Here is a 12290-nt window from a genome sequence, read left to right on the forward strand (position 1 = left end):
TGCTGGAATAAATAACGAGGAACAAAACCTGCAATTCTCATGGTCTATTTCGACGATCACAGCATTAAAAAAGGGATTTACTGAACTAGAAAATAAACATCCAACAAACATTTTACGCTGGCCGTTAATATTATATCAGCCGTTATCACCTTCTTATCCCTGTCAACAAATGATCAGTAAAGTGGAGACCTAACATTTGTTAGGGTGGTCGTATTAATAAATGTTGCTTACAAGGGAAAAAAGTTGTCAAAGTTACTGGTGGCTGTATAAACCAGGAGTGACTAGTAGACAGGCTGAATGGATATCTGACCAATAGCAAGAAAACACTACACCATAACCTAACAAATATTTACGCTAGAATTATTATTCCATTAGCACTTATCTCTCTGTATATCTCATTCTTATTGGACCCGGCGATTGGCGGAATGTTAAAAAGCCGATAGCTTAAACCCAATAGCCTGAAAACGTAATCTAACAATATAACTTTTCGATATAATGATTCTTGGGTCTATTAGTACTTATCCCAGTTTCTTTATTCTCGTTCTTTTTTCGTTACCTGTAATTAAAGGACCAGTCCAGTAAAGTGGACAATCTTCTTTTAAGGACGTTCGCGCTAATTGTTTATGCGCATCCTTACTGCGCACGTAATTCATGTCGCAACGTCATGCCACGCGATACATTGAGCGCGCGCGAGCCGAGAAAACTTTCTAATTAACAATTAGACTACAAGCCCGAGTTTTCTATGAGCAAAAAGTCAACGAGGCGCAGCCGAGTTGACTATCGCTCATAGAAAACGAGGGCGAGTAGTCTAATTGTTTTAGTAGAAACTCTACAGGATTAGTTCAGTCCAAAACCTACAATATTGTGCACTTTGAAGACAAAAATCAAGAAAATTTATCGCTTAAAGAGCTACGCGAGCGCGCGACTGTTTTCTATCGGCGAATAGAAATCAGTGGGAGAACCAATCAGATTCGCGGATTTCCAATAGAACACAGCTGAGTTTCTACTAAGCACATATAGGGTGGGTAGCCGTTCCGCTCACTTCGCTTGAAGTTTGCTCTCTTAAATGGTCGGTGACCCCTACTTTTTTCTTAACCGATTGCTTTTGTAAATTAATATCTACGTTTTGCGACAAAATGAAAAAAAAATCTATCGAGTGGAAGTTTGTTTTTATTGTCCGACTTACGTTTGAATTAAGATTTTTGAGCTTTCCGTTTTACCGTACGACAGTTTTTAATGCCTTTTTTCAGGGTTAAGTCTTACAAAAAATATGTCAACACTAGGAATTATTTACGTAACAAACGCCCTTCTACAAAATGTGACTAAGATCGTTTGCCTCTGTTTACTAATCTTCCATATTGTGAACTACAAGCCTTGCAAACACTGCTGAATTACGCGCGCTATTTTTTTTTTTAAATCAGGGTAGTTTTCCACACGCTTTATCTCTGAAACAAAGTCAGTGACCCCAATTTTTTTTACATTTCTGTAACAAGTTACTCATTATCTGGCCGCAGTAAAAATTTTAAAAAACTCTATCAAGTAAGAAATTTTTGGCGCGAACGTCCTTAAGAAGAGATTAAAATCCCGCCACCAAACGCCTGGTAAAGAGGAGACCTAATAAAAGTTAGGCAGTTTTAATAAATGTTGTTTACAGGTAAAAAGTGGCCGAAATTGCTAGGTGGTCATGTAAACGAGGTTACTATAAGCCCGTCAAGCTGTAATAGAGCTTATTTAAATTAAAAATTTGGTTATCAAGTTAAGCGGAAATTGTATACGAAACCCAGATTACTGTATATTAATTCATGAAACACGTAAAATTGTGACAATAAAGATCGCGGCATGTAATTTGCCACAAGAGATGATATAGCTTATTTCGTTATTATATATCGACAAAATGGTTATGGTTATCAAGGTAAGCGAAAACAGATCTTATATGAAATCAAAATTGCTGTGTATTCATTTCAAACGTATTGTGAATTTCCTTGCATGCTTTTCGTGACAATAAAGATCACGACCAAACTGAGCACCGGGGTTTTCATACCATGTGCTAGTTATCAAACATGCTTATACAATGACAACGGAGCAAAACTGCATTTTAAAATTACCTTGACTCAACAAAACACGGCAACGTTAAAAAGATTTTAAATTATTCGATCTTCAATTCTGATGAATTCGCGATGCCCGAAGACATGATTCAAACGCAAGTAACACAAAAAACGATCGACTTTCTGATTACAGTGACTTCTTTGAAACTTAATCAAAACGCTACCATCTTCAGACTGAAGGTGACACAGCTATTGTGATAATTTTATGAGAAAGGAAACAGGTTTTAAAGCCACCATGAAAACATAGTTTTCCTCTCTATTTTAAACAATTGTTCACTCGATACATTGGCGGCAGAGTAAGGGGCGGAAGCCGAAAATATCGCGAGCGCAGCGTAAAATTGGTTTGTCAAGATATTCCGTCTCGTGAGTAAGCTCAAACATCTTTCAAACTTCCTTGGAAGTCTTCGGGAAACTTCGCTTATCTTCTGAAAAGTTTGACAAACGATCGGAAACGCCCTTGAACAACAGTCGAAGAATCTTCGGAAATCTTCGGTCTAAAACTGCTCAGAAATCAAAAAGTTGCTAGAACGGAAAAAGTTGCTCCAAATATGAATACCTGCCGAGGGAAACCCCGAGAACTCGAATCCCCAATGACTCGAATTCTTTTCACTTTCCTTTTAATGTTTCAATTTTTCGGGAGTTTAACTGTAGTAGACTCTTTAGTCTTTAAACACAATAACATGCTCTTCTGTCAAAGAAGATACCACCTACAAACGTTCGCGCGATTACGAACTCCTTTTACAAATTCAAAACCTGCGCAATTTACTAGAAGTTCCTGATGACACTATGGAACACTTGTAAAATTATCAAGGTTTTATTTTTAAACATCCATCCTTTTGTTCTTCACATACTTAGTGCAGAAATTATATAAAATACTACTTAAGTTATTATTCCATAAATTCCTGTCATTGTTGTCACACATTGCAGTTACTCGACTAAATAACCCTTACCCTGTATTCCCAATAGTTGATCGTAATGTCGGACAAAATCGATATGTTACGGTCGTACTTGCTCAAAACAATTCGCGACAATTTTTTCCCCAAATTATAAGAATATTTCACCTGTTCCTTTTCCTCTTAAAAGCTTGGAGCAAAGTGTTTATATGATACATATTTCTTTATTTTATCCTGTTTTTTTCCTAGTTATTCATTTCATTCTAAGTGACACCTGGCAATTACCTGTGCCCGCACGTTATGTTTTCCTTGTCAGCGACTCTTTCGCATAATTTGCATATTTCGTGCATATTCAACAGTAATTCGTTCGGTTCGCGTGTTGAACTGGTTTCGTTGTCACCTGTGACTCTTTCGTTCATCTGCATACAATTTTCGCTGTTCTCACCCTTTCTAGTTTAAAGAAAATGTTTGCGGCTCGACTGAGAAGTGCAACACCTATTATAGCTGCAGGTTTTGCGGCTGGATCGGCGGCATTTTTGGTGTATCAAGGTCGTTTTTCCACAGGTAAAGAAATCAAATTTGTTCTGGTTTTTAAATGCATTCCTTACAGAATAGTTGCAACGATATGTTTTGGGGGCTTAATCAGGCCTTGTTCTTAATGTGTTTCTGACGGAGGGCGAACCAAAATAGATCGCCACTGCGGTAAAATTAAGTGTTTGTAATTTGCATGTGCTTTAGCATATAAAATCGATCACGCGTGTCATTATTCGCAAATGTACATGTACAACAGCACGTACTATATTTAATACGCTACGAAGATCTACTAGGCTTCTCTTCCTATAGTTTTTTTCATAGTAATTTTAAGATGTTATATTTTAATTTCATGTACTAGAATCGCGTTTCGCGGCCGGGCTGACCGTTTTGGTTTAATAAACTTTCCGTGACCTGTAATGACACCCGGTTGTAACACCTTGTTATCGTTGATAGCCTTTGTCACGCAAAATGACATAATCTCCAGTTTAAGAGCATTTCGCAACAAATGATTCTCCTAGCTTTCAGTTTCACTGAATTTAATGGAAAAGAGGGGTTGTTCTACAATTGCAAATAATTTTTCAAGTGCAATATTTTTGGCTTCCTTTGAAGAAAGGCTAAATTTGCTTCACAACTTCGTTGTTGCCCGCCGTTCAAACACCTACATGATTTATTCAATACATGTATGCCGTTTGCCGGATTACCACAAACAACTTTCAGAGAAAAGCAAAAACGCAATATTAAAGTCTTTGTTACATTTTCAGTTACCGACAGTGTATAAGTTGGTAGAGGGATTCGAAACAAATTATTTAAACCAGTTACGATAATAAGGTACTTGACAGGTTAAATTTACACGTGATATAGGACTAGCGACAATTTGGATTATGTAAACGATCTTCGCATGGCTTTGTACAAAATTATTCACCTTGAAAAAAAAATTATATTAGCATATTTCATCATCTTAGGTAAATATCATCACTTTGGTATATTTGAAACAGCACGGATAAGAGGTCCAACAATAGTTGTGCATTTATGTGTAGTAATAAACGGGCCCCGATTAGTGACTAATACAGAACGCTTCTATGTTGTTTTTGTCGACAAAGAAAAACACATACAGGTATATGTTGGCACCAACACATGTTAGGCTTTCATGGCGTTACTGTGTCAAAAATCGGGGTCACGCAACACAACCCGCAAAAATGACCATAGCCTAGTTTTTTTTTCCAAGCTTTTCTTCCTTCTTTAATTTTGCCAGAAGTTTATTACCCAATGATAACTGTTCTTATTAAAGATACGTTTGGTTACTCAGTTATTGTTTTCATTTAAATTGAAAATGTTTTAACCTTACAAGAACTACTACATAAAATATCGCTTTCCACCAATCTTTGATTACTGTAAGTTTGAGGCCCTGTTAGGGGGGTTCAGTTATCCCTTATACCTTTAATTCGAAGCACAGTTATCCCTTATCCCGAAAAGTATCACCAGCGTTATCCCTAAAAGTATCTTTGGTGGAGTTAGTCACCGTACAGAAAAGTGAAATCGTATTTCTAATGATTATCAAGAGTGAAAAAGAAGTTTTCAGCTAAGACAGCCGTTATTACATCCCTTGCAGGCCATTCCCTAATTAAGATAACTAGAAATATTCACGGTATTTGAAAGTAAAAGAAAAGATGTCGATGTCGTGGTTAACCTTAGCTGAGGAACGTGAAAAAAAGATGAACCATCAACGCTTCTTTGCGATCTGCCAGTGTCCATGAGATTTTTTTTTTTTTTGGGGGGGGGGGGGGGAAGTTGGGGGAATTGGGGGAGGGGGATCGAATGATGGTTAACAAAGAAAAAAGGTGACGGCCTAAGGAAACATTGACCACTTCTGTACGAGGCAGCTCGAAAGTCAAGGAATTCAATGTGGTCTCTCACCCCAGGCATATCCGGGACAAAAACGTTGCTCTTGGGTTCAAAGTGTTGCTTAAACTGTCTCGTTACGACCGATAACCGATCAAGGGTGTAAAAAAATTTCAGCAAAAGTGTAAAGAAGACAAGTTGAGTGTGCTAAAAACAGAGCCCGGAAGTCACAGAGCTTGTTTTTAATTATCCCTTAAACTAATCCTGTTATCCCTTATCCCTTAACTATTTTTCCCGTTATCCCTTATCCCTAAAATTATTTTTCCTGTTATCCCTTATCCCAAAAACCCCTAAAAACCCAAAAACCCAAACAGGTGGCCCAAAATGCACCCTATCCCCCACCACGTATTTGACTGAATGATAAATTGAATTCTTCTTTATTTACACACGGTAATCTATCAGGTAACACAGTACAAGAATTTAAATATTTCTAGTAATTACTTGAATATTTATGTTACCATCAGCTGTACACGCTCGGGATGAAAACCTGAAAGCCCTTAAGGACACTCATGTCCTCATCGTTGGTGGTGGTTATGGTGGAATTGCTGCAGCGAAAAAGTTAAAGGATCAATGCAAGGTCACTTTAATCGATGCCAGAGACGCGTTTCACCACAACATGGGTGCACAGAGATCTTCTGTTCAGTCAGGTACATGTACCAGTCGTTTTGTTTTGTTTTGTTTTGTTTGCCCCCTTTCAAAATTTTCGCCTGAAAGAACCTCAAGGGGAATACTTTCTACAAAAAGCACTGTAAAGTCAATTTGTTTCCATTGCAACGGTCCCTTTTTAATTACATGTATCAACAATTCTAATGACCCATCTCATATTGGATGACTTGGACAAAATAAAGTACATACAAATACTGCTTATATTGCTTCTTTCCTGAACTACGTAGTACGCTTTCACCGCTTTTTAATGTAGCTCCTGTCTTTAATTAACATACGTTATTTTTTTGCACAGGGTTTGCCAAAAAGTGTTTAATTTCGTACGAACCCACATTTGGCGAAAACTTTAAGCAAGGAAAAGTTGTAGACGTTAACCCATCCACCAAAGTGGTGACGCTTGAAAGTGGCGAGAAAGTTGCTTATGATGATCTGATTATTGCTACCGGCACCGGGGGCCCTTTTCCTGCAAAACTGCCATTAGATACAAACAAGGAGAAGGCCGTGCAGCGCTACGAGGAGTATGTCAAGCTTGTAAGTGTCGTTTTGTCTGGTTGTGTGGCAGCTTTTGCCAATTAATGTTGTTTTTGCACATTTTGAATGTTTTGTTTCTTAGGGAGATCTTCAGATGTTTATTACCACTCATGGTGTAATTACCAAATTTCTTGTGATTTGTCGAATTATGATACCGCAATGGTTAGTTTTAGCGCTCGGGGCACTTATTTTGGTAAAGAAATTCAAGAAAGGGCGCTTTTTCAGTGGAGACAGGACGCTTATTTGAATGTGCAAAGCGAACGAAAGACGTTTTGTACCCTCGCATGAAAATGCAGTTGAGATATTTAGAAAAACAGTTCTTTTCTACTGCAGGAATGACATCTGACGAGTAGTTTAAAAGGAAAATGAACCACGGATGATCTCTAAAGCACCCTGATGGCTTTACAATTGAAACAGATCTAGAAAAGGGCCGCTCATGAGAGTAGGGGTGTTTATTTACAAAAAAAAACTTTCAAAGGAGGGCGCTTGTTGGAAGGAGGGCACTAAGCCGAATTGTTAAGGCAATTATTTAAACATTTGTCCGGCATTGGATAATATCAGCAAATCCTGAGATTACAGCCTACCTAGCCATCTCTATTTTTCTCAGTAAATTTCCCAAAAGTAAGCAAACGAACTTCAAAGTTTCATCTTTCGACTCAGGTTAAAGACGCCATGAAAATAGGTGTGGTTGGTGGCGGAGCTGTTGGCGTGGAAATAGCGGGAGACATCATGGAAGACTACAAAGACAAGGCTGACGTCTATCTGATACATCCAAGGGAAAGTTTAGTCAATGAGGAGGTCAACGAGTCTTTCCAGTCCACAATCAAGGCCAAGCTCACCAGCTTAGGGGTCAATATGGTTCTAGGTACGTTGTAACTATACGGCATGGAAAAAGTCACGAAGCCGCGTGGATGATCAGGCCTTTATTACTTGCATATCATACTTTTGCTGCACAAAATTTTTAAGAAATGACGTTTATGACCAGTGTCACTAGTCAACGAGCCAGTAACAGATTTTTTCAGTTCCCTCGATCAGGGTTATTTGGTCATAATGGACGGATTCGACTAACGTGTTTACATCCTTGTTGCCACCGAATTCAGGTCATGTGAAGATTCTCATTTGGGAGGTTAAAATTGTGCAATTTGTCACACGCAACTGAGCGCATGGGAGTATGTACGAAAAGAACAATTTTAACTTCCCAAACGACTCATCACATGAACTGAATTGAGTGGAAACAAGGATGCAAACACGATAGCCGAATCCGTATATTGCAGGCACTTGACTACAATCAGTAATAAGGTATCGTTGATGATAGTACAGAAAAAAAAAAAACACGCATAAGAACCTAAAAATTAAGAACCTGTTAGGATAAGATTTTTCATTTTAAACCCCTTACATTTTTAATAGGACTTGTTTTACAAAAAAATGAAGGCACAGATGAAAATACAGAAAAAAAATTTAGCAGACATATGTTAGTTCTTTGGAAAGATAAATTTACTGCAACTGTATTCTAGATAATTATTGATTACAGAAATATATTCCATATCGCATATCCCCTGTAGTAGTTATCTGTGTTGATCGCTAGTACCCCTATCAAATTATGAACCTATTTAAGAGCCTAAGTAGCCTAAAATCCTAATAAATACCACACTATATTGATAAAAACCTATTAAGGCTAAGGAATAAAATATTTTTTTTTTTTTTTTTTTTTTTTTTTTTTTTTTTTTTTTTTTTAAATAGCTGAAAATATCTGAAGAGTGTTCTTAAAACTTGGTCTTATACGTGGGTTTTACTGTATTACAAGTCAATGTTTTGCTCCATCGAGGTTTCCTAGTGTATATAGCATCTGTTTTGAATGCTAAACTGGATCTTATGGCTGTGCTTATTTGTTACCATGTAGGTGAGCGAGTGGTGAACATGGACGAAGTGAAAGCAAAAGGATTTCAGAACGTGATGCTTGTAACAGACAAAGGAACACAAATGAAGTGTGACTTGGTCATCCCTTGTACAGGGCTAAAAGTGAATGCTGAAGCTTACAAGAACCGTTTGGGTCGACAGTGCACTTAATTTTTTATCAGTCATAAATAATACTGTAACAATGCAGAAAACAATGTAGTAATTTTAATGCGGAATTAAATGTTTCAAATTTAAGGTTTCAAACAAGCTGTGGGCTTCAAATCGTTAAGTTTATAGAGTTTTATCATGTGGAATTTTTGTATGCACCAAAAAAATCAGCCACAGTATCCTGTTTGTTTAGAAAGCCAAAGATTTTCGAAACGCAAATTTCAAACCGAAAATTAGCCCTTCCTACATTAGCCTTCCCCTAAAATAAGCCCACCTGAAAGAGAAGGTTGAGCAAATATAAGCTCATGGTTTGAATTTTGGGAATTTTGTGGTATATTAGGTAGACTAATGCGAGGCTTTGTATATGTTGTGGTTTAAATTTATCTTTGGTTTTAATTTTTTCAAACCAGTTTGATTTTTACTTTTCATTGTTTCACATTCACATTTATTCATTATCTGAAACAAAAGAAAATAAGAATCAAACTGGTTAAAAAAATTTTTAAACCAAAGATAAATTTAAACCACAACATATACCTTACATGGTATTTACACTTTGTTTTGCTTCTTTTATCAGGTGACAAAATGAACCGGCTAGGTCGTCTCAATGTTGACGAATTCCTTCAAGTGAAAAATGTACCTGATGTATATGCGATTGGTGACTGTAATGACGTGCCTGAAATCAAGCTAGCTTACGGCGCTCAATTTCAGGGACAATACGTTGCTGACAATCTGAAGCTTAAACATGAAGGAAAGGATATGAAACCGTACAATGTTAACAGTACGTTCACCTTTGTCTGTTTGCATGGACGTACATGCATGCGTGCGTGCATGCCTCTGCTCATGCACATCATAATTTACAGGAAACCATCTATCAACGCTCCATCAACCCCCCTCCTTGCATTTGAATTTTTGTTTTGATGAAACGAAAGTCAAAGTATGGTCTTGTGATTAATTTTAGGTCTCTCGAATGTTAACCGTCAGCCCTCCTCTGAGCTACCGTTTTTCTACCTTACTTACTACTTTGAGGTTTCTCTTGGTCCGAAGGTTATAATAGGCCAAAGAAAAGAAATCATCTTTTCAGACTTCAATTTAGAATTAATTTTTTCTTCTTTATCCCTTAAGTCTCAAAGTCAAGTTAGAACTTATTTAATCGATCCTAGAATGCCCGAGCAAGTGTTTTTATCATTTTGGAAAGAAACGGGTTTTTTTTCTTGACAAAACTAGATTCTGAGCATAACGGTTTTGATTACAGCCTCGAATTGTCAACACTGGTTATGTCACGACAGCCAATCAAATCCACGCATTTGCAGTAGACCGCACCATATTTTTTTAATACCAATCAGTGACAATTAACATTTTCGAGTAAATTTATTTTTGTTACCTTGTCCATCTTACGTTTCATTTTTCAGAGAGTGTATTTATGGTGCTGTGCTGCGGGCGATCAGGAGGTGCCGCCCAAGTATGGAGGGGCTGGGTCTTAGGAGATTGGTTTGCATCAATGATCAAAGGCAAAAGCGTCTTTACTCCAATGCAGTGGAAAAATATGGGACAGAAGATGCCCGAAGATTGACGTACTGTGTATTTTTAGTGGCTTGAAAATAGGGTATAGAAATCTCTTCTGATTGCACTTTTTACCGGGTACTATTTGATCTGAGAGTTTCATTGCTTTTTATTATTGTCTTTGTCCCAATTTGATGGGAATAGTTAACAAATATGTATATTATGCTGCTGTTATAAATACATTATTTCCTGTTTACTGCGTGGTATTCTATTATTTCTTTTTCCATTATACTGTCTTCTAAGCTTGAGTTGGAATTGTTACTACTGCTAATACTATGACTGTTGGATAACGTTTTCTTCAATGGATCTGTTTTCCTGAATGGCAAATACAGAACGAAAATCACAAAAGCAATAATACATTTTATGTTGGTGCTGATGCGTACCCGCAAGTTGGCGGGAAAAAAATTGCTGATAGTTAATTCGTGGCTCTACTACCTGGCAAAACCATTTAAAAACAGTCCTTGTACCGAGGCTATCTGCTTTTGATTTCGATTCAATTTTTAACAAGAAAGGGTCCATGAGTCAGATTTGCCCGGCACTTTTGCCCGGCACTTTTACAATGCTCGCTGCAATCCGATAAAAACTATTCAAATATATAATGCTGTTCTGTTTTCACCCCCAAACTTTTATAATCGTTCTCGTCTCTTTTTACAGATATAAAAATTTATTTCATATAGAAGTAATCGCCTTTGTTTTCACCTCTCAATAAATCAACAATCGTGGCAACGTTTATGGTCTTTATGACAATATTTTGTCTCCACTTCAAAACAAATAAGCACACAGCTTAAAGATGAATTCCAGTCCGTACTGCGCAATCTCGGCTGCAATGTTTATGTGAGCCCACACGAACGAATCTACAAGCAAAACTAAAAATCGCGACAAACTTACCTTTTTCTTCATATTAACGCCAGATATCCTGCAGAACAAATAAAACGAGTAGAGGAACCTTGACGCTATTTCAAACCGACGTTTCAGCTCATCGGAAATTCTTGAAGAAACGAACTGTTATGGCGGACTTAAAACCTTCATGATGCTGTCACCGAAGTGTAACGTTTCAACGAATTCAAAACAAAAACGAAAACAAACCCCGAGTCTGCGCAGTACGGACTGGAAATCAGCTTTAAGGACAAATAAGTTTATTTAGGAAGGCGACCTGGCAAGAACCAACCCAAACCACGATAGGTTACAGCAACTGCAAAAACTAGCATTAATTACGTTACATCACACAGTAAAAATCTTCTCCTTGATAGAAGGAACCGACCCTCTGGCCATGTCACTAACATGGAGTCAAAGTGGATTCCTGTGGATCGTCTCGCGTCAAGAAATATGCCAGTGCGGACTTAACGGGGATTAAAGAAGCTTAACATATCTAACTGACAGAAGGGCTGGGTGGTCCACTACTTTGGACCAAAGTCCCCTGCCAGTAAAGCAAATAAAGTTACAAACATGCAAATGCGGAACTGCATCTCAATCAGTTTAAACAAACCCGTAAGTGCACGAACTTAACAGGAACTAAACAAGCTTAACATCTCCACTTCTTCTGACCAAAAAAACCCACATACAAACTTGCAAGCTAAACTTCGTGTACAACTGCCAGTTAGGCTGGGGGGGGGGGGGGGTCCACTACTTTGGACCATAAAACCCCACATAGAAAAATGCCATTTTAGCAAGGCTAACAAACTTGCAAGGTGCACAAACTTTGTGCAAAACTGCCAGTAAGGCTGGGGAGTCCGAAAATTGGACCAAAAACCCCCTGAATACAAACATATTGAGCCAGTAAAGCGAATATGCAGTAATGCGAGACAAACAATGTTTAATTTGCATGAACTGTCAGACGGGCTCAAAAAACTAAAGAACTGAAGCTACAAACTTCTCCGCAAGCAGCCGATAGGGCTACAGAGCGAGTACAAACCGCAAAAAGTAACAATAGGAAAACAACTCATACTGAAGCACAACGACATTACGCTGTGAGTCACTTACAGAAAAAATAAAAAACTATAACAATCCTGCTGTAACCGCTAGAAAAAATACAGAATGCAAA

At 37.7% G+C, this 12290-nt stretch overlaps 1 protein-coding gene across 1 annotated transcript; it reads left to right on the forward strand.

Annotated features, from left to right (window-relative positions):
* The first annotated feature begins 3349 nt into the window (after positions 1-3349).
* LOC144632894 (ferroptosis suppressor protein 1-like) lies at positions 3350-10445 on the forward strand. The gene is made up of 7 exons (XM_078491651.1): positions 3350-3562; positions 5896-6078; positions 6390-6625; positions 7286-7490; positions 8526-8675; positions 9264-9467; positions 10099-10445. Exons 1-7 carry the CDS (start codon positions 3463-3465, stop codon positions 10257-10259), a joined length of 1239 nt encoding a protein of 412 aa, XP_078347777.1. The 5' UTR covers positions 3350-3462; the 3' UTR covers positions 10260-10445.
* The last annotated feature ends 1845 nt before the right edge of the window (positions 10446-12290 follow it).

The sequence above is a fragment of the Oculina patagonica genome, chromosome 12 (genome assembly GCF_052425735.1).
Source record: "Oculina patagonica isolate OP01 chromosome 12, crgOcupat, whole genome shotgun sequence".
NCBI lineage: Eukaryota > Metazoa > Cnidaria > Anthozoa > Scleractinia > Oculinidae > Oculina > Oculina patagonica.

Bases quoted from the DNA above. Each gene is read 5' to 3' on its own strand.
- LOC144632894 (XM_078491651.1), top strand. From the start codon at position 3,463: ATGTTTGCGGCTCGACTGAGAAGTGCAACACCTATTATAGCTGCAGGT. The intron at 7,491-8,525 runs GTACGTTGTAAC...GTTACCATGTAG, and splicing joins AGGGGTCAATATGGTTCTAG to GTGAGCGAGTGGTGAACATG. The intron at 8,676-9,263 runs GTCGACAGTGCA...TTCTTTTATCAG, and splicing joins AGCTTACAAGAACCGTTTGG to GTGACAAAATGAACCGGCTA.